A 27,301-nucleotide genomic window follows, 5' to 3' on the forward strand; every position below is an offset into this window, starting at 1 on the left:
ATTTTTACTGTAAAATACCAAGGTACCACTTGGAACCGAACCGAGTTCGGGAAATAGATTTTTACTGTATAAATCAATTTCGGAAGTAATAACTTCACAAACTAATAACTTTGGCTCATCGGAGCAAATACATTTTAATACTGTACAGAGCGCTCCTCTCCGTACAGTATTGAAAATAAGTTTTATGCAAACCTACTTCAGATGTTTCATCCGAAGTTGATTCGCTCATCCCTAAGGCCTCGTTCACACTTCAGTGTTTGGTCAGTGATTTCCATCAGTGATTTGTGAGCCAAAACCAGAAGTGGAGCCTCCACAGACATGAGGTAGAAGGGAAAGATCTGCTCCTGTCCTGTGTTTAGAGTTGCACCTGGTTTTGGCTCAGAAATCACTGACCGAACACTGATGTGTGAATGAGGCCTAATCGTTAGACATTCTTTGTTTTTCGATGAGGCATTTTGCACCACGGGAGATCACAGATTGAGGGGTGGTTGTTTTTTTTTTGTTTTCCTATAGAACATGCACACATCTGAAGTACCCATTAAATCGCTGTGAGTTAAAAATTGCATCTTTAACCCCTTAATGACCACTGATACGCTTTTTCATTTAAGGGGTTCTGTAATAAAGATAGGTTGCAATACAAAACCCTCGGCCAGAGTATATTCCTCGGGAGCCCTCTCCTCGCCCTATGGCACAAGACAGGGGTGCCCCCCTTTCTCCCCTCCTATTTGCACTAATGATGGAACCTTTAGCTCACCAAATCAGGGTATCCCCGAACATTAAAGGTATTACTATTGGTGAAACAGAACACAAAATAGGCCTTTTCGCGGACGATGTCATTATTTCAGTTAAAGATCCCTTAACCTCTTTAACAGCGGTCTCAGATATCATTGATCAGTTTAGTCGGGTGAGTTACTATAAAATTAATTCTCATAAATCGCTTATACTAGGAATGTGGCTCTCGCTAGATACCAAAAGTGCCATCTCAGCCAAATTCCCCTTCAAATGGGCCGAAGGAAGTATTCCTTACTTAGGTATATCCCTCACATTCCCCCTAAGTAACCTCCAGTCTGTTAAAGGGAGTCTGTCACCACTTTTTTGCATGTTAGACCATTAAAATAGGGTTATTTGATCCAGCAAGAACATAAAAACGGTACCTTTGTGGTCGAAAACGGACTTTTCAATTTGCAGAAAACGAACTTATAAGATAATTTTCGGAGCCCTCTCAAGTGCCCAGGGCGGTCTCTCAATCCTTGGAGCCCCAGGCTGGCACCTCCTAAACGGCTGATAACCCCGCCCTCCGTGCGCCTCTGCCCGCCCGTTTACTCCCCTCCCCTGTCCCTTTCCACTGCGGCTGTGCGGTACAAATCGTAGCGGGCGCATGCGCAATGCGATGCCCGCTCCTGGCAGGGCATCGCAATACCTATTGCGCATGCGCCGGCTAAACGGCGATTAGCCGGCGCATGCGCAATAGGTATTGCGATGCCCTGCCAGGAGCGGGCATCGCATTGCGCATGCGCCCGCTACGATTTCTACCGCACAGCCGCAGTGGAAAGGGACCAGGGGAGGGGAGTAAACGGGCGGGCAGAGGCGCACGGAGGGCGGGGTTATCAGCCGTTAGGAGGTGCCAGCCTGGGGCTCCAAGGATTGAGAGACCGCCCTGGGCACTTGAGAGGGCTCCGAAAATTATCTTATAAGTTCGTTTTCTGCAAATTGAAAAGTCCGTTTTCGACCACAAAGGTACCGTTTTTATGTTCTTGCTGGATCAAATAACCCTATTTTAATGGTCTAACATGCAAAAAAGTGGTGACAGACTCCCTTTAAAGGGGTTGTCTGTGTTCAGAGCTGAACCTGGACAGCCCTCCATTTTCACCCCGGCAGCCCCCCTCACATGAGCATCGGAGCAGTTCATGCTCCGATGCTCTCCTTTGCCCTGCGTTAAATCGCGCAGGGCAAAGGCATTTTTCAGAGTTCCGGTGACGTACCGGGCTCTTCATGGGGCTGACAGGAACCCCGGTGACGTCACCGGCACTGATGGGCGGGATTTAGCGCTGCCCTAGCCAGTAAAACGGCTAGGGCAGAGCTAAAGCCCGCCCCTCAGAGCCGGTGACGTCACCGAACACACTGTCGGGGGGAAGTTACTAAAACAAAAGAGCCTGTGCCCTGCGCGATCTAGCGCAGGGCACTGGAGCGCATCGGAGCATGAGATGGTCCAATGCTAGGCTCAGGGGGGCTGCCGGGGTGAAATTAACGGTATGTCCGGGTTCAGCTCTGAACCCGGACAACCCCTTTAACTACAACGCTATCATTGCACAAATTAAACATGACATAGTGGCCTATTCGCAATACCCTCTCTCCTGGTTGGGCCGAATTGCTGCGTCCAAAATGTTTCTCTTACCAAAGATTTTGTACTTATTTAGGAACTTGCCTGTCATTGTGCCTCGCAGATATATTGCCTCGCTCCAAGCCCTTAGATCACAATTTATATGGAAAAAACAAAGGGCGAGAGTAGCGGCTGATATCCTATACAAGCCTGTTAAACTGGGGGGACTGGGATGTCCATGCCTTCTTACCTATTACCAAGCTACTGTGCTCGACCAACTCAAAAGCTGGTGGATTAATGACACCGCGAAAAAATGGGTACAAATGCAAACTAGCCTAACTCGTGCACCCTCGTTGCAGCACTTACTTTGGCAGGGATTACTTTCCAAAACGCCCCCTCGATCTCCATCTATCACTAGTCAAGCTGGAATGTCGTTGTGGACCAAGTGTCCCCTTATCCCAAAAATTCTGCCACTCAGGATTATGGATGCTCCGTTGTCAGCTTTCAGTGCCTGCTTGCCGGATACTGATTTCTCACAATGGGAATCTAAAGGAATCCTTTCAGTGTCCCGAATTTTAACCAATGGGGCTCTTATATCGTTCACAGACTTGAAAGCGGTATCAAGTCCAGTGGTCTGATTGTACCTTCAATTACGCCACCGCCTAGCATCCAAGAACATTGCACACTCCACGCATTCCTCTATGTATGCTGCATATTTCCAGAACCCCAGAATACGGAAGGGAGGTATTTCTGAGGCCTATAGGGGGTTGCAGCTTTCAGTTACTATATCAAAATTCCCGTTCCAGACTAAATGGGAGAAAGATTTAAATAAAACTTTTGCGCCAGCACACTGGGCCTTTGTTTTTTCCCTGAGCTCTAGAACTTCGAAGTGTGTCGACCACCTGGAGGCCTCAAGAAAACTCCTTTATAGGTGGTATTATACCCCTTATCGCCTATCCATTATATACCCAACCACCTCAAATGTTTGCTGGCGATGCCTATCAGCAGTTGGCAACTTAATGCATATCTGGTGGATCTGCCCTGCTGTCAACTGTTTCTGGTCCAACATATTATCACTTATAGGTGCTGTAATAGGGAAGGCGCTCCCCATGTCCCCGGAAATAGCATTGCTCTCCTTTGAGCTGGAATGTTTAGAGTCAGCGGACCTCACTATTGCTTTTCATATACTAACAGCAACAAGAGTTGCAATAGCTAAAAGGTGGAAGAGTAAGGACATCCCAACCATACCAGAAATCATTGCTAAAGTCCACTATAATTATGGCATGGAACTACTGATCGCAAAATAGTTGTGCCGTATATCAGGTGTCAGCGCCAGGTGGCGAAAATGGGCGTCATCTATCCAAACACTATCCATCTTTGCCAGATCTACAAGTGTAGGGGATTCATGCCTCAATTCTACTGCTTGATTTCAAATGTGGCGCAGTGTTTATCATTGTTTGTTTGTTGGTCGTCCTTTCACGGCCTTGTTTCTTTCTTTGATATACATGAAAACTTTTCATCCAATGTCTTCTATCCTGAATACTTGTAATGTGATGAGCAAATTATACTGTGCGGTAATGACACTATGGAAGATGTTGTATGCTATAATTTTCTAATAAAAAATGTGTGAAATAAAGATAGGTTGCAATAAAACCGTCTCACCTGAGATACGTGCCCTGGCCAGTTAAACATCATGGTCCTGGTCCCATCTTCCTAGGTGCCCACATGCTTGAGAAAATTGATGTTTTATAATATGCAAATGAGTCCCTTGAAGCAACTAGGGCGGTGTACAGGAATAGAGCGAAAGGTCAAAAGCGTTTCCGTTATGCAGGAGGGGACTACTCCCCTTCATAACAAACAGGACGGATCCGTTTTGCAGCCCATAGACTTATTACTGAACGAATAACGGAATACCTCTTAAGGCATTCCGTCATAGACTTGCGTTATGGTCCATGGTAACTGAATCCATAACGCAATTTTGCTTTTACCACAAAACAAAGCATGAACAAATTTCAAAATATGAAATTCGCTCGTCTCTAATCATTACCTTCTTCAGGACAATGGTGTCTTCTATAACGAGGATGACCCCCCCCCCCCCGTCATTTACTGTACATGTCAAGCATTCCTCAGACGTGTTTGTTTAGGAAGATGAAAGGTCGTCACGCGCGACTACATTCCAGCCGCCACTTTGGTTGTGTGTGATCTGCTGCTCCCTGGAGATCTCAGGGACAACGGCAGCTTCTCCTACCTCCATAGGACATAAGACACATTAGACTATAGACCAGACCCACTGTACACGAGAAGCTCCTGATTGACGACGCCTCAGTCACACGTCCTTGTAGTGATAAAATCCATGATACGAGGGTCAGTGATTCATCTGTGAAGGATCTGTGTCCGTTTTTCGCTCTTCATGTTCCACTGACACTGCGCAGCTGAAAATTAAATTTTTAGAGTATCGCTTATAAATGGTCTGTGTTTTTCGCAGATCCATAGACTAATGGACATGAGGGATCTGTAAAAAAACAGCCAAAAATAGGGCATGGTTCCGTGCTAAATACACATTAAAATGTGCTGTCCACGGAGAACACGGAAACCACACGTTCTGAAAACACTGACGTGTGAATGAAGCCTTAAGGCCCGGGCAGATTATTGGTAAGATAATCGCCAACCAACATTAGTTAGCGATCATCTGGCAGTGTAAAACTGCCTCTGGGATCTTTTAACATGTTAACAATCCTGGTTTGCCGGCGGCAGAACACTGTGTAATAAGCGCTCTGCTGCCAGTAATACTGAGGAGGAGATCACTGCATGTAATAGCAGCAGTCTTCTCCTCTAGCAAGCAGGCGATTGATGGGAGGGAACGCTTCCGTGTAATGGGGCCTTTAGAGACGGATTGGGCATGTCACCTGATACTTTTGTTCTCCCAAAATGTGAGCCACCAGGTGTCAACCGCTGCCTCCTCCCTCCCCACTGAAAATGCATACAGAGCGTGTTCATGGGGGAGACGTGGCTCCCAATGCATGGGCACCGTCCACGTGGCTGCCACAGACCCATTAAACTTGAGTGGATCTGTGGTCTGTCCGCACCGCAAAAAATAACTTTTTGCAGCGCGGAGGTTCAAGAGAAACCCCACTGAAGCATTCCATAGTAGTTCCATGCCTCTATTAGAGTGAATGGGTCCGCATCCGTGACACGGTGCACGAGCAGCTGGTGCCCATATACAGCGGACCTGCTGTTTGCGGGCACCAGCCAAAAAAGGTTGTGTTAAAGGCTTGTGTAAACCCACTTCTCAGGAGCCCTTATAACATTTTAGGCTAAGGGTACAACTATACAGCAACAAGTGTCTATGCCTATGCTGCCAAGTGGCAGGGCACTGAAGCTGTGGTTCCCATCCCTGCCATTCAACTCCAGTGCCCGGTACTGGTCCGAGGCCCAGTGTCTGGGGATCCCTGCAGAAGGGAACCCTGTAACTTTTAGGAGAAGGCAGATGTTAGTAGCAAGGAAGATGTGCACCTGCTGACTTCATGCACGTCCCCGTTTTCAGGGCGTTCGTTCGCGTGGAGCCGTCGAGTGGGAACCAGTTTGTACTGTTCACGGAGAAACCTGATTGATTAACGAGTTTTCACTAATACCTCCTGGGATTTGGACTGGGAGCATTAAGCCGACTGGGAGGGTCCGACCCGAGAGCTGAATAAACTTCAAACAGTAAACAGAAGGAAAAATGAAGGCACAAATACGGTTTCTGTTAGGACACGTCTGCAGAATCACATCCAGCAAGAGCTCGTGGGCTGAAGTACCGCACCAGGGAACATACATTACCAGGCAAACATAAGACTTTGCATCTCAGCCCCCCATTGTTTTACTACAATCTACTGTCCTGGAAACCATCAACAAGCTGCTTTTGACTGATCTGTGTCTCTAGTGCATTTAAATGAATTAGGCTTTGATCAGATCTGTTTTGTTCCTCCAGGGCTGTCATTTTTCCAGCAAAATTAGGATATGTCTCCGCAACCTGTTATCTATTGGCCTGACACATGGTGAGGGAAGGGGAGCGCACGAGTCCGCGATTGGCTTCAGCGGCCATCAAACCAGATGGGGGACCAGAGTGCAGTGAAGGAGCTGGAACCCAGTGGCAGGCAGAAGGCAGGAAGCATACTTTCCATACTGCCCTAAAAGGTTCCTTTTGATAAACCCCTTTAAGGGTTCTCCTCTCCAAGATCCATAAACAGCACAACCCTAAAACAAGGTCCCAAGCTCCTGCACAAGTAGCGCCAGCACCTCCGCATTCATCACTGGTGGTCGATACTGCACCCAACATGCAAGAAAAGTGGAATTTTTTATTAACAAGCAAAATAGACTGTTAGAAACATATACAATATTAACACTTTACATTTACATCATATTAACCATTTACAAACTTTTCTTCTTTTTTACATATACACAGTGCTCACTTTGTCCCCAAAAAACTGAATGAAAATATCCGGGTGACTTTTATAGAACTGACCCAACAGGCGTTTCTTCTCTTTAGGGGAAAGTTTATCGTTCTCATAGATGGTTTTCAGTAAAGTCCAGAGTTCAGTCCGAGTCGTTTTCTGTGCCGTTCTGTCAAACTCGCTTTTGTCCACCCTCTGGCAGAAGGAGTAACCTGGGAGCGAAGGGAGAATTTTACCGAAAACACACACCGACTGAGGAATTCTGTAAAGGAGGGCAGCAAGAGCGAGAATCTCTCTGGAGGACCCGACAAGTCTGAACAGCAACAGCCCATTGCTTAAAATGGGAAACCGCAATATTTCATTTTGCCTGTGGGGGCACTGCAGGGGAACTGAACACTTGTCGCCAGCTTTCTGTGAAGATCCCCAGGATTCTAGAATCAGGACCCCCCCCCATCAAATAGTCTTTAAGGATGTAGCTCTACAACTACTTCTATTCTTTTCAAAGGTAAAAATATTAAAGTGGACCGGTCACTTCTACTGGCATGTCTTAGTAATTACTTGGATTCCCCATGTAATAATTCTGGAGCATTTATTCTTCTGACTATGATATGCATTTCCTCTATTATTCCTGTTAGAAGATGGGAGTTACCAGTTGGAGGTGTCCCTACACAGCCTGGTATTACCCAATCAATGCTACCAGTGTCAGACTCAGTAGGGACACCCCATCTGGACCTTCACTGCAAATTGCTAATTATTCATTCAAAACTTCTAGCAGGAATAATATAAATACTTAGATGCTTAAGCATTGTTATTACATGAGGGAAGCAAGCAGTTGCTAAGAGACTTGAATTATTATTCCTGCTAGAAGTTATGAATGAATTGCTGGCATTTTGCTGTAAAGGTACAGATGAGTGTTACCAGTTGGGGGTGTGTCCCTGCACAGTATGACAGCAGCACTGATTGGACAGAGTCACACCCACTACTGGTAACACCCATCTGTACTTTCACTGCAGACTGCTGGCGATTTGTAAACTTCTAGTAGGAACAATACAGGAATGGCACAGAGTCCTAAGAATAGATGCTCCAGAATTATTACATGGGGGGATGCAAGTAGTTACTAAAACTGACCTGTCAGAAGAGGGGACCGGTCTGCTTGGAAACTGCTACACAATCGTGATAACATTTTAATAAAACTATTCCATTTATGGTAATCCCAACAAAACCCCAAATTTTAGAGACTTTTTGCAATGTGCATTATGTACACCAATGGGACTACAAAATTGCACAAAAAAACGAATTTCAAGCAACCAAAGGAATACATTACGCAACCCCGTAGGGGTCGTAAAAAGGAGCGGGCATACTGAATTTTAATCCCTTTGTTCTCAGGGCAGAGAAGCGCATGTAGGAATATATTTACCTGTGTCTTTGTCTGGGTCTCTCCCTTGTTGTATGGCTGCAAGTTTATCGCTGACCATCTTGTGCAGGGACCCAGGTATCTTTAGAAAGAAGGAAACAATGGCTGCAGTCATCACACACACACGGGCCGTCACTGGAAAGAGCGCAGACGTGGCGGCAGAACAGTAACAAGGGAGATCAGCATCTACTGACCGGTGCTAGACGTGTGCTGGGAATCAATGGATAACATTTCCGCCCATGACTTATGGACTGTAAAGCTGCGGTTGTGCGCCTAATGCTCCTCCATATTTATGCATTACTAGAATATTAGAGATCTGGGATTACCAGGATCCGTAATACATAGACCTAAAGTGTCCCAAATAGTGGAGATGTCTGTAGGGGGGAAGCCTGGGGTTAAAGAGGTTCTATGGGAGCAACAATAAATGGAACTCTTGACAACCCCTTCAAGCTATTTGACATGTTTTATACCACAATGAATAGGTAGGTCAGAAGGTAAAAGGACATTTGTTATTCCAATGTAGAAGATGAACACAAGTCCTTTTTCAGGGCCTTCCCTTAAAAAATAATAATTATTTAAACTTTATTGGAAATAAATGCCAAACAAAATAAAAATCAAAAACATAAGTAAAAGCAACGTGTGGACCACATGCCGCGAAACTGCTCCTTTAGATATATGGCTAAGGGAACTTTCACACTTGCGTTTTCCTTTTCCAGCACCGAATTCCGTCAAAAGGGCTCAATGCCAGAAAAGAACGGATCAGGCATATCCCATGCATTCTGAATGGAGAGAAATCCGCTCAGGATGCATCAGGATTAGTGATGAGCGAACCTCTGTTTTAAGTTCGGCGTCTAAAGTTCGGCTTCCGGTTAGCGGAGAATCCCGATCTGGATCCGGATATGGATTCCGACTTCCGTTGTGGTCCGTGGTAGCGGAATCAATAATCGGCCATTATTGATTCCGCTACCACGGACCACAACGGAAGTCGGAATCCATATCCGGATCCAGATCGGGTTTCTCCGCTAACCGGAAGCCGAACTTTAGACGCCGAACTTAAAACAGAGGTTCGCTCATCACTAATCAGGATGTCTTCAGTTCAGTCTTTTTGACTTTTCAGGACGGAGACAATACCGCAGCATGCTACGGTTTTCATCTCCGGCCAAAAAAAGACTTGCCTGAATGCCGGATCCAGCATTTTCTCTCCATAGGAATGTATTAGTGCTGAATCCGGCATTCAAAATACCGGATCAGCGCAGACCGAAAAAAAAAAAAAAAAAAAAAGGGAAAAAAAAAAAATATAAGTGCTGATCCGTTTTGCCGGATGACACCGGAAAGACGGATCCGGCATTTCAATGCATTTTTTAAATCTGATCAGGATCCTGATCAGTCTTACAAATGCCATCGATTGGACAGAAACTGCTGAATTGTAATCAAATAGTAAATTAAAACAATAATGCATTAAATCTTGATATCCAATCAGTTAAACTCAGCATGAAACGCAAGATGTCAAAAATGATCACAAATAATCAGCGGAGGAAGGTGGTTGCCTGTTCGTGTACTGCCTGTTAGTTAAAAACAGGTGAAAGAGGGAAGAGTAAAGAAAAAAGGCGCTGGTCCTGATCCAACAGTGCACCCCAATGTTCACAACAAGTGTGATTAGAGTCTGTTCTCCTTGTAAGACAGGTTCTGGAGGGGTTAAATCATTGCATGACACAGAGCTACTAATAACAGTAATTATAGGGCCTCCCTAAGGGTAAAAAAATATTTTATCTAGGTTATTTTTTTTTAATTTATATTAATACTCCTGTTGTCTTCGTCCCTTCCTGTAATGTGCATGCGCCCCCATCACATGAGCTGTAGCATCCAGCGCCTCCCAGACATATTCCGGTTCCTACAAACTCCGAGAGCATGCAAGACCGCGTCCTGTTACCTAGGCAGCCACTTTCCTTTAATTTGTGATCATATCATCGAAATCATGCATTCAATGACCAATTGTACATTATGATTTGATGTATTTTAGTTTACTACATTCCAATTTGCCAGTCTCTGCCCCCATTTCACTTGGCGCCAGTTTCTGAATTATCTTCTGTGGACCACACCTTGCTTATTTACATATTTTCATTTTGTTTGGATTCCCATTAAAGTTGATTTTTTTTTTGAGGAAATGCTGGAAAAAAAGTTTCCTGTTCATCTTCTATATTTCACCTCTTCAGACCTTGACGATTTCCATCCTGACGCGGATGACCACGTCCAGCTAGCGAACCTCTGATTTTATGCCAATACCAGTAGGTGAGCAACCTAACCGTGTTTAAGTTCTTGGTTTGCTGGGGGTCCCCTCATGTCTGCGCTCTTTAGTTTTTGATTTCTTATTCCAGGCTTGGGCTACTTTCACATCTGCGTTTTCCCTTCCGGTATTTGAGATCCAGCAGAGGATTTCAAAACGTGAGGAACACTCTTCAGTTGTCAACATTCATTGTCAAAGGGGACAAAACTGCACTGAGTGCACCAGAATGTATGCCGTTCAGTTTGGTTGGGAGTTCCCGTACCGGACAGAAAAATGTCGTGGGATGCGGAGCAAACTGGATCTGGGATGAAATATAATGTAGGGCCTCATGCACACGGCCGTTGCGTGCATTGGGGAGCTCAATTTGCGGTCCCCAATGCACGGGCAACGTCCGTGCGGCGGCTGGGAGGGATTGAGACCCATTCAATGGGTCCATGATCTGTCTGAAAAAAATAAAAAAAGTTCAGCGCCATTGAGTCACAATTGTTTTAGTCCCGGATCCATCTGCTTATTTTAGAGATAATACAACCAGATGTGTTCAGAACGGATGCAAATGCTTGTATTATAAAGGAGTTTTTTGATGACCCCTGCCGGATCCAGCAAAAACGTAGATGTGAAAGCAGCCCAAGTATACATTACTTATATGCATTTTGCTATAGTTCACCCAACCCATAAAATACATCTCTAGATACCTTGAAGACATCCTTATGGTGGTCCAAGAGGAAGAGCACCAGAAGATCACATTTCCCTTTGGAGATGTTTTTGTTATTTACGATGGCTTTGGAGAATTTCCTTTTAACGGTCATTCTGTTATCGCTCTAAAATTCAAGTAAAAACACACAAGTCGTTACTCGCGTCACCACTGCCCTTCAGGCCCGACATCCAGCACACACATTTCTTACATATTTCAGCGACAGGCAAGCGTGTTATGTAAGCGTCAGGCGACCTGTCACTGCACAGAGCCGAACTATTTATTAGTCACCACATCAACTGCATACAGGTGAAGGAAAATAAGCAGTCATGTATTTGGCTGATCTGCCCACTCCTGTAACCTAAATGGGTTCAGCGTTCGGTGCCAGACAACTAAAACCATCCTCATCGATGGTCAGCTCAGGAACCTCATTGCACTTGTTTTAATTGACTTGTTTGTTATGCAAATGCAGTGATTTAGTTTGCACATTGACCCTCTGATTGTAAAGTGCTGCGTAATATGTTGGGGCATAAAGATTATAATGACATTCTGGCTGCCTGCTGCTGCCACTAGAGGGAGCTTAGGAGCCGACTGCATACAAGGAGCCAAATCACCATGCAGTAAGCTCCCTCTAGTGGTGACAGGCTTAATAAATCAATGTGCAGTACATTTTCTCTAGTGGTAGCCAGAATGGCTATTCCCAAAGGATCAAGGGATAGATCAAAATTTATGCAAAGAAAACTACGAGCTCCTCTAGAAAATGAAGGTGAAATCTGATCGGTTTCTATCGGCAACTAAGCACGTTTTCCTTTACTCCAGTTTGACAAACCTACTCAGGTCTTAAAAAGGGGGGGGTTGTCTTCTGTTGGACATTGGGGCAATATTGCTAGGATATGCCCCCCCCCCCTCAATGTCTTATCCTTAGAACAGAGCCCGCAAAGTGACACGAGCATACCACACATGCACGGCCACCATCCGTTAATTTCTACAGGAGTGCCATTTCCATAAGCCCCATAGAAGTGCATGCATGGTGCACCTCCGTCACTTTGTGGGCTCCGTTATGAGGACAGGTGTGGTCCCAAAGGTGGGACCTGCACCTATTAGACATTGTGGGCATATCGCTAGAATATGCCCCCAATGTCCAAGATGAGACAACCCCATTAATGAATTGCAGGATAAAATACAGTACTTGAACACCTGGAAAATGTAACACAACTGAGCACAGACTGAATATAAAAACTTCTAGTGGTGCCTGGTCAATGATCACAAAAGCAAGGTGGGGCACTCTATTTTGGGTTCTACAGCAGGATATATGATGAGGCAGGGTCACATTAAGGGCTCACGCACACAAACTTATTTTATTTCTGTGTTTGTTTGTTTTTGCAGACCGTATGCGGAACCACACATTTCAATGGGTCCCCCCCCTTCAAAAAAATAAAAAATGTCCCATTATTGTCCGCATTACAGACAAGGATAGGACTGTTCTATTAGGGGCCAGCTGTTCTGTTCAGCAAGATACGGAATGCATACGACACCCATATTTTGTGCATGAGCCCTAATACTGGGTGGCACCTCTCCTTGCTACGATACAGGCCACCTCTCATGGTAATGGTCAGAAGGATGCAGGATATCCTCCTGTGGTCATTCCAAGTCCTTTCATCTCGGACCTGTAGTTCAGCCAAGGTTGTTGTTGGGACATCAGTCACCCCATCCAGTCCCAGACAGACACATTCTCGATGGGGGCGAGATCTGATAGGAGGACACTGCCATAGTGGTGCACTTCAGAAGTCACAGCAAAATCCTAACAGAAATAAATCAATTTATACCATACTACGTTTTACCTCTTCATGAAGTCTAAACTCTGAAGGTTCTGCAGCAACTGCCATGAAATAGAGGAGCCGGCGAAATTCTTCACGATTTTGGGAATCTAGGAGCTTCAAGCACAACTGTGTGGCTTCCAGTGCTGGTTCGGTCTTCCCATTCACTACAAGCAATAAACATAATACAGTTGCTATATTGGGTCGGGTCATGCACAGTATGCTAAAGTCCATCATTACTGTACAAGTCATTTTAAATTATTGAACATACAGGAACCAACAGGCCTGATCATGTATTACAGCCGTCCCGACAGACAAGACGTTGACAGAAACCCTAAAAGTGTCAAGACACTGATCACAAGCCCATACTTGTTAGGCCTCATGCACAACATGCACGGCAATTGCTGTCCCCATCTGTACAGCGGGGCAGACCCATTCAACTTGAATGTGTCCATGGTATGTCCGCACTGCAAGAAAATAGGACATGTTATTTTTTTTGCGGTGCGGAACCACAGAAAGAACCACCATGGAAGCACTCCATAGTGCTTCCGGTGTTGCATTCTGCATCTCTGGAATTGTGGACCCATTCAAGTGAATGGGTCTTGTTCAGGCTCATTACTACAGTCTAAGTTTTGACCACTGGTGGTCAACCTGATGTCTGGGGGCTGAAAGCGGCTAGAAGATACCATGGTGGCGCAACAGTTAGCAGCAATGGGACTGAATCCAACAATGGCAACATCTACATGTTGAGGGATTTTACTGGGCAACTCCATTTTGCACTTACACTCCAAGAACATAATTATAGGTTGTTAGTTGCTTTGGAAAGAAACTGGCCCCAGTATGTGCAGGTTTTGGAGCCCAGAAATGAAAATAGTGTGCCCCATAAGGCACTGAGACAATCCGTGCCTCGCTGCAGAATATATGTTGGGAAGATACGCGTTTGCATGGCTGTCCGAGGACTGCCAATGCCAATGACCACTGGAAAAACTGCTAAGGCCCAATGCACAAGAACGTGTATGCCCTGTGGCCCGCAATGCACGAACACTGTCCGTGGGGCAGCCGCAGCGGATTGCGGACCCTTTCACTTTAATGAGTCTGCGATCCGGCCGTTCCGCAAAAAGATAGGACATGTTCTATCTTTTTCTGGATCGGAAGTACAGGACGAAACCCCACGGAAGAACTCCGTAGTGCTTCCGTAGGGTTCCGTTCAGTTCTTCCGTTCCGCATCTCTGGATTTGCGGACCCATTGAAGTGATTGGGTCCGCATACGTGATGCGGAATGCACACGGAACGGTGCCCGTGTATTGCGGATCCACAAATGCAATACAGCAACGGGACACCTACGGTCGTGTGCAGGAGGCCCAAGGGTGATTAGAAAGGAGATACCAACACTTTGGCCAAGAACAAATCTCAAATTTGTCAGATTTAACAAGGAAGTTAAGGATACCACCATGAAAGAAAGCTCAGCGAGGTCAAGCGTTACTAATGGCGTGTTCTATTTTGGGACGGCTGGAGGAGTAAATATTCACATCAAGACTTGCATACGGTAGACATTGTATGGTCAACACAGAACCATGTTCCCTGCTGCTCAGCCTTATCTACCGCAGCTTATCTTAACAGACTGGTGTTTTCCATTGTAACTACTCCTAATGTACTGTAAACCCTTCACCTGCACAGCACGGGAAAATACTTGTTCACAAATTGCTCAACTTCTAGTCACGTCAAGGTTTCGAAGCTGCAGCGGTTACCTCAAAGTGACTGAAGAATGAAAAAATAAAAAATTAACCCACCCCCATATTGTTTAAAGGTGACCCTGACCAGGCCATAGACAGGCTTACTTCAAAGTCATACAGCGCCAGATGGTCCTCATTCATCTATACAGAACAGGATCGAGTACAAAATTGTGAGATATTACTACCGCTACCCCAATTTTTATATGCCAGAAACCCCCTTTAAAGTATTTAAAACTGCAGTGCTGTACGCCTGGAGAAAAAAAAAGCTGCTAAAGTAACTCCTAGCAAAACAAGGAATTCTACATACATAGTAATAGGGCATAGCCCAACCAGAAGGGTTAATTTTCAATGTGTTGTACAGGTCAACTCACCTAAGAGCTCAGCAATCCCCGTGTGAATGTCAAAAAATGGGTTAGTGACCAAGGGAACTCGGGTCTGGCTGTAGTACTTGCTTAAGGTCTCGAACAGGAGTAGTTTCCACGATCCATCTTTGCTTTGATGCTCTGGAAGATTTCTGCTCAATTCTACCACTATGTGATCGGGAAGAAACTCCAAGCAATCGACCGCTGCAGAAACCCATTCATCTGCCCTATAAAAAAAATGACGAAAATAGGTCAAAAATACTGGATGGACAATACGGCAGTTAATCCTCTAGTCTACGCATGGTTGCGTCATCTCCTTTTCCCCCTAATTTTATAGTAAAATAAAAAGACCGGTAGAAGATCTTTTTCTAGCAATGGTTCAGATCATCCTAGGTACACATTATTCCACTTACTGAGAGTCACTGAACGCCTTGAGAATCTCCCTGTCCAGGTACTGACTGGTTATGATCAGCTCCTCACTCTTCGAAGACTGCGGCTTCTGTACTGAAGGGGTATTATCCAAGAGGGAATCCAACACGGGCAGATCTACCAGCTGAAGAAGCCTACGTATGGTCTGTTCCTGCCAGACTTCAGTGAGAACTAAAAAAGGGATGAAAACACACGTGGATCACCTTGACCTAAAAGTGCAAAAAGTCCTTCATAGTGGAGCTTAGATGGGGCAAGAACCAAGTTACCAGATTTTAAACAGGACACCATTAAGGTCAGATTCACGGGTCTAGATTCCAGACACTTGTCCGGAACTACAGGTTTAGTGAACCAAACTTCCAATAAGAGCTCTATAATTCTGTGAGTGCAGCTCATTGAACCTATGGTCTAGTGAGGACATGCCCAAGAATCGACCCCAGATGTCTAAAAATCGGTCCTAAACGCAAGTTAGGCAAATAGCTGGATTTGTTTTTGGCTGGAATGCAACTTTACTAAGGACACCTGCATGAAGTTTATAGGTTCCTCACATGTTTGTGCAGGTTTTCAAAAGCTCTGGTGGCAGTTTGTCATCTGAATAAAAGGATGGGGCATGTGGAAGTCCAGACAAAAAACATTCACCGTCAGGGAAGAATGGTGAGGCCCCTACACCCATTAGATGGTCAGCTTGTACCACCGAAATAGGTTCACCAGACAGTGGGCTGATGTAATGTGTGGCCAGCATTAGATCTAAAAATTCCCAAATGTCCCAAAGCACAAATCAAGTGGAAAGGACAAAACAGAAGAAGAAAGGGATGATCCGGGAATATTTGTAGAAGTTTAGTTGAGAACGACTATCGAGGATCTAGTGTCCATTTACAGTCCATGTACACACGACAATTAACACCATTGTTACAAAAAGGTTTTCCTTTTACAGTTGTAAATCCAGAAGTTATCCGCCAGTAAATGGAATAAGATTACATATAAGAAACCCATTCATCGGACACTGAGGTTGTCATTATACTTTATAATGAATGTGACAACGAGAAGTGAACAATGCTTTAAACTGTGCCTCCTTCAATAGAAGTGTTTGTTACTCGTCTGGCAAGAGATTCGCCTTAGGGGCAAATGTTTAAGGATCTTTAAATTCTTTATTAAACGAGTACAGAATTAACTCTTGAGCAGCACTGATGACCAAACCCATAAATCGTTGTATTAAGACTGAATTCTTAATAATCCTTTAGTGATGGGCTGAGTTCTAGCAAATGCTTTGTCTGATAATCTGGAATATTTGTGGGCAAAAGTGCAGATTAATAGAGGATCACTTTGGGATAAAGAGATGTCAACACCCCCCAGTGACCACTCCCTTGTCACCAGCATACCCATGGTGGATTAAGAGTTGTAGGACGTGGTGGACAAGCATGCTCATGGACGCTCCATATACATGTATTGTCTGAGGAGTCCAATGTGCAGGCCCTATCTGAATAGGAACTCTGTATGAGACTCTGGGAGCCATAATGTTGCCTTGGTCACTGTACCAGTTTGTGTGCTTACCTACCGGTACATCTCTTCACACCCATGGGAGATCTGGTGTAGAGATTGCACCAGGTTCTCTTTAGCGTTTTTAGCCCTACCATAACATATCTAGACTTGACAATGCAAAACTGAATCACGTAACCGTCAAACTCACCTTTGGGAGGTAGGTCCATTGGGAGATTCATCTGTGTTGGGTCAGCAGGAGTCAAGCTGAGGTTAGCCCAAAGATCTTCCAAGTTCTGTGACTGGAGGTGAGAGGACTGCAAGACAGCCTGTTCATGCCTGCCAATGATATATTACAGGTTACAATACAAACAAGGCAGCAAGGTCACACCAAGTATAAAGGTCGGAGGCGGTCTACTGTACAACACTGTATGACTATGCTGTGGATGCTGATCAAAAACTGTCCCTGCCTTCCATTTTCCCCTTAAACCATGCGGAGGCTTGTTCGAACACCCCTCTAATATCTGATAAGCTAATTGGAGAGCTGCTGTGTGGACTGGAGAGCCTCTGAGGGTAGAGATCGAAGTGCACAGCTCCAGGACCTACACGGAGTGATTACTGGTCCATCTTCCATAAAGCTATGGAGTCTTATGAGAGCTGTATCAGTTAATCTTTGGTAAGCTCCCCCTAGTGGTGACTGCGTGCAGCAAGAATTTAATCATTTATGGACTTGGCAGGAGAAGTACAGGATATGGAGCTCTGTATAAGAATGGAAACTCAACCCCTATAAATAAATCACAGAATTGTGGATCTACACCCGAAACAGTGATCAGAGGTGGGTTTTCACCAAGATACACATCCACGTATGCAGGGTAGCCAGTACTTTAGAAAGAAGGATTATTTCCTAGCGTGCAAAGATCCAGCTTCTTCCTACTGATGACATCTGGTCGCATTCACCTGCACAGGTTATATTGGGGCATATGAGCTTCAATAAGCGTTATACCACCTCTACGTCTTCCATATGTGCCCAATCATTTGATCCCTCCCGCTACCAGCAGATTATAGCCATGACATGATATCCACTTCCCACAAGCCTCCAGAGGGCAATTTTGGTGGCCAATAATGCTAAATGGTTGGTATTTACATGAACATTCACACATTGACATAGTTCTGTATATTGAGCGCTAGCAAGACAAGTAGTTTGTCTTCTTAAGAGTTTAAGCTGTAGACAGCAGCCCAGTCCTGGAAGAGGTCGCTGTGTAAAATACAAACTACTCAGAGGTCATCTAGTTTTCAGCTGAACACCAACAAGCTTCAGAAAAGACCAGTAAAACCGCCTAAACTGGATTGCACACACCATGCCAGACTGGGATGGAGAGATACCAGTGCAACCTTTATCAACTAGACTTAGTTCATGAAAACAAGTCAAAAGATACTAAAAAAAGGACACAGAGTGCAGGAGAAACCGGTGAGAACTCCCACACCCAAGAGAAGGCATTCTACTCTCCCACCAAGCTTTGTACTATGGGTCCTTCTGCCACACATTGCAGGAGACACAAGACATCTTAGTTTTAATTGGAGGGTCCTTGTAATAGCAATAGTTGGAAGTGTACTATCAATGGGGCACAGCAAAAGGAGTATTTCATTTTAACTGTGGTCCTAGGTAGATGTTCTACGTGGTGGCCAAGTCCCTGAATCTCATCTGTCAGCTGTAGACCACTCCATTTCAACGCTCCAAAAACTGCAAAGCATTGAGATCTGAGGTTTGCACTTCTTAGTAACTGGGATTGAGAACAGGTTGGGCGACTCCAAAAATGTTGAGCGCCTAATCACAACCTGTCTCAATTTCAGCTGCCATTGCTCGCTATGGGCATACTGCCATGATGGAATTTTAACACAATAGAAACAACCAGGTGCCAAGTCTCCATTCAGATCTAATCTGGAGTAAAAATTTTAAGGTAATGGCCAACACAGTGCTCTGCTCCTCCTGCCGCTGGCATTCTCACAGCGATGATCTTTGTAAGACTTTTGGCTGCCATTAAAGTGGTTTTAGGACTGCCACAAGTCGTATGTTATTTTAGAAATCCGTCAGCACAATACCTAGAACGGTCATCAGTGCAACCCTGGTCTCCAGAGAGGGCAACCTATATCAAGTGCTTTAGACAGGAGTACAAAAGACATGGCCACACCGCCTCAAATATGGCGCCACAGGTTGCCCATTTCAGCTTGGTTCCATTCACTTCACTGTAGCCGAGCAGCAATACCAGACCCTACCTATAGTAAGATGAAAGACTACTTTCCTAATCCTGGACAACCCACCATGGGCAAATTGCTCTAGACACCAAGCTTTGGAGCAACTGCTAGGGATTGAGCATTCCTATAACGGAAACTCAACTTACAGAAGGCAGTTATACCAGTCGTTGCAGTTATAACTTCACCGCCAGTGTCCTGCGACCACCCTGCCATATCAGGAGACCATGACCTGCCTTACCTTCCCGTATATCTCTGCGGAGTACAGTGCCCATTGCCCTTCTCAATCATGCCAGCTGGATGGCTGGGCGCGTTGAGAAACCTGTACAGGCTGCAGCTGCTGTCCTCAAAGACCGATCGCTTCTTCTCCTTCCCAAACATACACGTGGTCAGCACCGACTCGAACACTTTACAGTCCATGAGAGCCTGGCACACGCGCACCACTTTGGAGCGGGAGATCTCTGCATCCCCAAAATACTTATGCTGCACCAGATGGGCAAATATAACGTCCACGGCATCTGAGCCGATGAAGCAGTCCGGGTGAGACCTCAGGTGGTGCCTCCTCTTCTTCACTTCTACCTGCGTGTGAAGGGCATGGATGATGTTGCTCCAGATGTATGTGGCTCTGAAAGGCTTGTTGCTCAAGTTTGGACCTGGAGGGGGAAGAACAAGAGAAAATGCAAACTGAAGGACAGAATCAAATATACAGATGGGAGACAAACTCACTGGACGCATAGATCACATCACTAGGAAATGATCAGTGTGTTGGTCTGGAGAGGGAAGGGGCATCCGACCCCCCACCAATTCAGAGAAAGAAGATGCGGCTCTTGTGTAGCGCTGCGTCCCCTTCTGTTTTTCCCCTGCTCTGGTTTCTGCTTCCCACTCATTTTAATGGGAGGCAGCGCTGAGGATCAAAAAGTGGTGGCTTTAAGCCGCAGCAGGTCCATTCTTAGCGCAGCTGTGGCTTTAGTCTGCTCCTGCGTAAACCATGCGCCCCCTGCAAAACTTCAGCAAGGGTGCCTGTGCCAAAATATGCCATGTGATTGGACCTTTAGACTAGACAGTCTAGAAATGCACCAGATTTATGAAACTGGCCGATACCGTATGATAAATCTGGCGCACCTTTAGCCCGGCATGCACGCTTAAAGGGGTTCTGCACTTGTGGATAGATCATCAGTTAAATGAAAGTGCAGAACCCCTTTAAGGCTTATGCACACAACCTTGTGCCGGCCAGGCCCGTGCTGCAGACCGCATATTGCCGCAATGCATGGGCACCGACCGCGAGGCCACCGCAGGCGGATCTTGGACCCATTCACTTGAATGGGGTCTGCGATCCGCATCTGACTGTCCGCACCACAAAAAAGTAGTGCATGCAGAGGCAGACAAAAAAGAAAAACTACGGAGTGCTTCCATGGGCTTCCTATCCGCGCCGAAACGCATCTCCCGTATTGCGGACCTATTCAAGTGAATGGGTCCGCATCCATGATGCGGGGTGCACACGGCCGGTGTCCGTGTGTATGCGGGCCGTGGCCATGTGCATGAGCCCTTCCTCAGGTGTTCTCAAAGATCCCATACTGGGGAAAGCACGCTGGGAGTTGTAGTTCTACAACAGCTGGAGTGCTGAAAGGTTGCAGACACCTAGTCTAGTCCAAGTTAATAACACCTATTAGTCGCACCTAAATTTGGGAACGCAGTTGCATATTAAGCCACGTCCATTCTAATAGGCCACACCATTAGACTGTCTAGTCCGGCATGTACACTTGCCTAGCTGTTCTCGGAAATCCCATGCAAGAGAATGCAGCATGCTGGGAGTTGTAGTTCCACAACAGCTGACGATTGCAGACATGAATCCTGAAGCATTAGTACATCACCCCAATGTCCTCACTGAATACTTTATCATCCCTATGGGGAAAAAAAAACCTACAGCAATAATCTCCAGGTCGGCAATCCCATCTTCAGAACCTGCACTCACCTCAGTAGGCCCGAGACACCGGCTTCACTTCTGCATTTCTACAAGGCAGATCCATATTTTACCCGCTGACATTTTTACTGGTAGAAAAACAGTCAAGTTCCCTGTTCCACAGAGAACGAAGCCAATTCACGGAAAGCAGTAAATCTCAGGACGATTACACGATATAAAGTGACTGAAGGGAATATACACCAGTGCCGAGACCACCACTGGGAACACTGTGGGAGCAGATTTTAAAAGGGGTTGCTTAAAATTATAAGAACCTGGTGGCTTTCTCCACTGAACAGCGCCTCTCATGTCTGCGGACCCCGTCTGGTATTGCAGCTCATCGCCATTTATTTTACTATATTTATTGCAAAGAGTGAAATCTTTGGTTTAAAACTGCAGCATTAAATGATATTCTGCAGATTAAGGGCTCAGTCACAACTGTAGGCGGTCTGTGCCCATATTGCAAATCACAAACAGCGGGTCCGCAATATAGGGGCACCGGCTATGTGAATCCCGTATCACAGATGCAGACCCATTGACTTGAATAGGTCCGCAAGGTACAGTATGGTGTGGAATGGAGGCACTACGAAGCGCTTCAGTGTCTTCGCACCACAGAAGGCAGGACATGTCCCATCTTTTGCTGTATATTGTGGAACGCGGACCCATTCAAGTCAGTGGGTCCACGTCGCAATAGGGGAGCCACACAGCTAGTGTCCGTGTACTGCGGTCCGCAGCATGGGCCACACGGTCGTGTGAATGAGCCCCAAAGCTGAATTCACATTTTTCTGCTCTTCTGACAAATCAGAACAGAAAAAAACTGATGTGAACTTCCCTTCAAAGGGCATCTGTCAGCAGTTCTGTACCTGTGACACTGGCTGACCTGTTACATGTGCGCTTGGCAGCTGAAGGCATCTGTGTTAGTCTCATGTTCATATGTGCCCGCATTGCTGAGAAATATGATGTGTTAATATATGCAAATGAGCCTCTAGGAGCAACGGGGGCGTTACCATTACACCTAGAGGCTCTGCTCTCTGCAACTGCTGCATTCTCTGCAGGGCCAGGCAATACAAATATCATCACGTCTGTTCCTGTCAAAGTGCAGATGGCGCGGCAGTTGCAGAGAGAGCAGAGCTTCTAGGTGTAATGGTAACGCCCCCATTGCTCCTAGAGGCTCATTTGCATATATTAAAACATGGGACCAACACAGATGCCTTCAGCTGCCAAGTGCACATGTAACAGGTCAGCCAGTGTCATAGGTACAAAACTGCTGACAGATGCCCTTTAAGGGGAAGTTTACATCAGTTTATTGTTCTGTTCTTGTATGCATGTATACACGCGTATTCATTCAAATCACCCCCAACTTTCTCAATTTTACATGTGAAAATAAAAAATAGGTATCAGAGCATCTGAAAATGCCTAAACTATTAATAGAAAAATATTTGTTACATGCGGTGAATGCCATAATGCAAATAAAAATAGCCAAAATGCATTGTCTTGGTCACAATGCACCCCCATAAAAATTAACAAAAAGGTAAAAAAAAAAATCTGAGAATGTGTTAAACCTCACCAAAAAACTTGGCAAAATTGTGTTTTTTATTTCACCCTACAAAGAACTTCATTACAGTTTTCCAATACAAGCTATGGATAATTAAATACTGCATTAAATGCTTTGTGAATAGAAAATAAAAAATAAAAAAGTTAGGGCTCTTGGAAGGTGGGACATTAGGCATGTCCTCAAGGAGTTATAGAACAGCGGCACGCCTGGCCACAGGTTGAGTTGCAAGTCCAGACAACTCCTGGGGAGGTGCGGATTCTACAAGAAACCAGCCATGCGTTTTCCATATAGCAGGACCCCTCAAACGCAAGACAAATCACCCACACAAAGACCGCAGTAGATCAGTCAGCGGTGGCTTCTGCCGTCATACACGGCAGCATCCAGAGTCCAGAACGGGCAGTGAGTGCCATGTCCATGAGCAGGAAGAAGCCTGCTGCATCAGAAACCTCCCCCATGGGACCTACCTACAGAGACCCAGCAAATCTACCGTCCCATCCTCTTCCAAAAAACGAGGTGGTGACGTATGCATTCTGCTTGTCAGATTCCTACAAGAATTTCTAAATTTAGTGCATGTCCCTTTAAGAACGCACTATTTTATATCCGCCCAGATCGGATCATAGAATGGTCTATAACAGTAAATAATAAAGGTGACGACTCGGACATTGGACTTCCACAAAGCAAGGTCACATTCACATGATGCAATAAATACCTGAGGTTTGCCCGTGTCCTTTTATCTACGTGCCGCCAGCCACTCAGCAATTGAAATACATTCCTCGAATTGCTGCAAATCGTCAGATATCTTACCCAAAACCGCAAGCCGATACACACCGCGACCAGTGACCGGCACAACTTACTTCATATGTCAAGAATTCCTCAGTTCTCTAATGGACTATTAGATACAGAACACAAATTTACTGTCCTTGAGAAGTAATGTAACATCTCTGACTTATCACCATGGTAACAGACTACAAACACTGTAGTCATACTGAACCCTTCTTGCTCATCTACCTAAATGCATGCACGCCGCCACTCCATTCATGGCTATTCATTCTAGAGATGGAAGACAATGCTATTCACACGACCGTATTTATGGGTCGCAATTTTGCTGAACCTTTTATTTCAATGGGGCCACAAGAGAGTCTGTCCGCATCCATACTTCCGGTCCTCAATGCACAGGCACCGGCTGTGGCCGTCGTCCGCAGGCGCAGACCCGTGCACTTGAATGGGGTCTGCAAGCCACATCCAACAATCCGCATGCACTAATTTTGTGCAGTGCGGAGGCACGGACAGAAAACCTACGGAAGCACTACGTAGTGCTTCTGATGCGCGACTCCGTTCCACACTGCACCTTGCAGATTGCAGACCCATTCAAGGGCCTTGAATGCACCTGCGTGAAAAAAGGGTGAAAGACGGAACATGCTGCGATTTGTCCTGAATGGACGGATTATCAGTAAAAAACTGCGCTCATGTGCATACCGCCCGTGAAAGGAATGGTCCGTTTTCAGTCTGGATTCTGTGCAAACCCAAAACAGAATGCATCCACTCATGCGAACGTGGCCTTATGCTGCGTAGCCTTTTCATCCAGGTATCAATCAGTTCCACGTTGTATTAGATTTTCTGGATTACTGATTAAAGGGGTTGTCCAGCCTATAAACGGGCCGATAATCTGCCAGATAATCACTCCTACGCACACTGGTTAGCGATTATCTGGCAGTGTAAAGGCACCGCCGATTACCCAACAAACTAGCAAAACGGTAATCGGATCGTTTGCGTAGGCACCTAAAATCGTCGTTTGCCAGCAACACACTCTGCTCTGGCAAATAATGATTCTGTATGGGGAGGAGCGATGGCGTCGGTGATCACTGCTCCCCATACTGTGGAGGAGATTGCTGCATGTAAGGCTCTCCTTTACTGATGAGCAGGCACTTGTCAGGAAGTAACAACTTCCTTCCTGACAATTACCGGCAAAACTGGCCCATGTAAAGTGACGGCCAGGACATCACTGGCTGATTGGTGGGTGGTTCATTGGGAGCAGTGCTGCAGTGAAGAGCACTGTCCACTACAATGTTGATGGCGCTACATAGTTCTGGCACCAACATTACACCTGTTGATTGGGGTGTGTGCTGCATTGGACGCCACCGATCAGCTAGTGATTAATAAGGTTTTCCTGAAGGCACTGCTTCGTTACAACAAAAAGCCAGAGTCAAAAACACCAAACTGAAAAAAAGTAGAAAAAAAGCAAATAGTAAAAAAAAAAAAAAAAAAAAAAAGCTTGTGTCTCCTGCCCTTCATATTTTCCATAGACTTTGGGCTCACATCTGGAGCTGGCATTTTTCAGCAAAAAAATGCAACGTGCTAAAAAAATTAAAAAAAAGCCACTAAAAACCCTTATACTGGTTTTACTATACTGGTATTTGGCAGAACCCCTGTTAAAACAAAAAAAGAGACCTATGGATAGAAGGGAAGGGCCGCCTCCCAATACTGACCTGATGGAAGCCGATCAGCTGTCTGCGCCATATGGAAAGACAATTCCTGGTGCCGGACGGTTTACACAGAGCGATCCAAAGAATGTACTGTTTAAATACGGGAGCGCACTCCTCGGGCTGACAGGAAGGCACCAGCAGCACAGAGGAAGTGAGCACATCCAGCTTAAAAAGCAAACTATAAAAGCCGCCCCAGTCACATTCCAGCAGCTGAGGCATCACATACCTATAGCGGTAACCAGCAGAGCTAACGAGGGAGGCCGTGTCACCGCCATAGGTGACCGTCATTACAGACACCATGAGACGCCTATTCTGCGAAAGCATAAACTACTCAAGCACTAAAGGCTGTCATAAATCAGTGACACAGTGCAGCACAAGCCTGGCAAGGAGCACTGCAGGGAAAACAAACAAAACAAACAAAAAATAAAGAAAAAAAAATACACATTTAAATAAATAAAAAAAGTTAACACAAATTTAACAAATGTAAAAATAAGTCTAAAAACATGAAAATTTTTTTTTTTTTGTATATCTAGTTCAGATCAGCGGACTGAATGTAAGGAAATGGTTATAACTAGTGTTGAGCAAACTTGTGTTTTAAGTTCGGCGTCTAAAGTTCAGGTTATCGAAGAACCGCGTTACGGATTCTAAATTCAGTTATGGTCCGTGGTAGTGGAATCCATAACGCGATTCTTCGATAAACCGAACTTTAGACGCCGAACTTAAACACAAGTTAATTCAACACTAGTTATAACCACCACCATGACATGGTACACAGGTCTGTAAAGTCAGGTTACGGAACCTTCTCCGACATGCTCCTAATTTTTTTTAGTTTATTTTTTTACACATTTTTAACTATAAAAAAGCAATTAATTAGCCACATGCAACACATTCCTTGAGTCATTAGAGAAACGGCGCTGACACACAGAACCATGCTGGGACGTACGCCTCACCAGACACAGGCCTCATAGCCTAGACCGCATCCGTATCTTAGTCCGTAAACTATGGATCCGCCAAATACAGATCCTTTCCACGTAACCTCCGCATTTTCCCTCACTCCCATCCGTAGAAAGGACGATTCTAGCTCAAAATGTGAACCAGAACAGGACATGCGCTGCAAGTTTTTGAACGGCGACACGGATCTGCAAAAATTGCGGAGGTGGCTCCATAGAAACAAACGGGTCAAAAAAAAAATATAATATATATTTTTTTTTTTTTTTTTTCTGGAAGACATATCCCCCCCAGTGCAAAAAGCTTGTGGTTCAATAATTTTTTATAATATATATATATATAGTTGCCAAATGTATATGATTGCAGTCAAAAACTAAAATACACACACAATCAATATTTCAGACTACCTGCAGTCATATGCAGCAGTCCTTCAGTACAGACAGGCAGCTGTAATAATGGACATACACACTGGACACAACAGCAACTTCTACAGAGCTACGAACTACAGAAAGTGCAGGCGCCGTTCGGGGGCCTCCCCAGGCAGAGGCCGCCAGCGCCTCCCCGTCCCCGGCCGTACCTGGCGGTCTGTTCCCCGGGCTGTACGCCGCACACAGGTCCAGAGCCAGCGCTTTCTCCCTCACCGTGGCCATCCCGTCCTCAGGCAGCCAGACTGAGCGGGAGGCGGGGCGTCCGTGGCTCTATTACTACAGCAGGGGCGGGGCCAGTGACGTCATCATATCAATAGAAGCAGCCCGAGCTCAATAGAGACCACGTGTTCCCGGTGTGAGAAGCTGTGATTGATCCTAGAATTGTAAAATACTATAAGGCCCCTTTCACACCGGCGAGTATTCCGCAGGGGGTGCGATGCGTGATGCGAATGCACGGAATCCGGACCCAATCATTCAATGGGTCTGTGCACATGAGCGTTGTTTTTTCACGCATCACTTGTGCGTCACGTGAAAATCACAGCATGCTCTATATTGTGCGATTTTCACGCAACGCTCGGCCCTATAGATGTGAATGAAGCTGCGTGAAAATCATACGTTTTTCAATGATGGTTGCTAAGAGATGTTGTTTGAAAACCTTAAGTATTTTTGTCACGTGCGTGCAAAACGCATTACATCACATTGCACGCGCACGATAAAAACGGAA

At 45.5% G+C, this 27,301-nt stretch overlaps 1 protein-coding gene across 2 annotated transcripts; it reads right to left on the bottom strand.

The window, feature by feature from the left end:
- Positions 1-6,649: 6,649 nt before the first annotated feature.
- DEPDC7 (DEP domain containing 7) lies at positions 6,650-26,835 on the bottom strand. 2 transcript variants are annotated; one of them, XM_044269688.1, is made up of 9 exons: positions 26,727-26,835; positions 19,454-19,859; positions 17,168-17,301; positions 15,468-15,654; positions 15,064-15,281; positions 12,984-13,126; positions 11,144-11,269; positions 8,171-8,249; positions 6,650-6,965 (listed from the first exon to the last, which is right to left on the bottom strand). In XM_044269688.1, the coding sequence occupies exons 1-9, from the start codon at positions 26,797-26,799 to the stop codon at positions 6,751-6,753; spliced, it is 1,581 nt and encodes a 526-aa protein (XP_044125623.1). In that variant the 5' UTR covers positions 26,800-26,835; the 3' UTR covers positions 6,650-6,750. The 2 variants fall into 2 exon arrangements, with proteins under 2 accessions (XP_044125623.1, XP_044125621.1); XM_044269686.1 differs by having other exon boundaries at positions 17,168-17,295; positions 19,448-19,859.
- Positions 26,836-27,301: the final 466 nt, after the last annotated feature.

This window comes from Bufo gargarizans, chromosome 10 (assembly GCF_014858855.1).
Source record: "Bufo gargarizans isolate SCDJY-AF-19 chromosome 10, ASM1485885v1, whole genome shotgun sequence".
Taxonomy (NCBI): Eukaryota; Metazoa; Chordata; class Amphibia; order Anura; family Bufonidae; genus Bufo; species Bufo gargarizans.

Coding starts and splice junctions, on each gene's coding strand:
- DEPDC7 (XM_044269688.1), bottom strand. CDS start 26,799: ATGGCCACGGTGAGGGAGAAAGCGCTGGCTCTGGACCTGTGTGCGGCG. Junction 15,655..17,167: donor AATGGACCTACCTCCCAAAG/GTGAGTTTGACG, acceptor TCCCTTTTTTAG/TTCTCACTGAAGTCTGGCAG. Junction 13,127..15,063: donor GGGGATTGCTGAGCTCTTAG/GTGAGTTGACCT, acceptor TATTGCTTGTAG/TGAATGGGAAGACCGAACCA.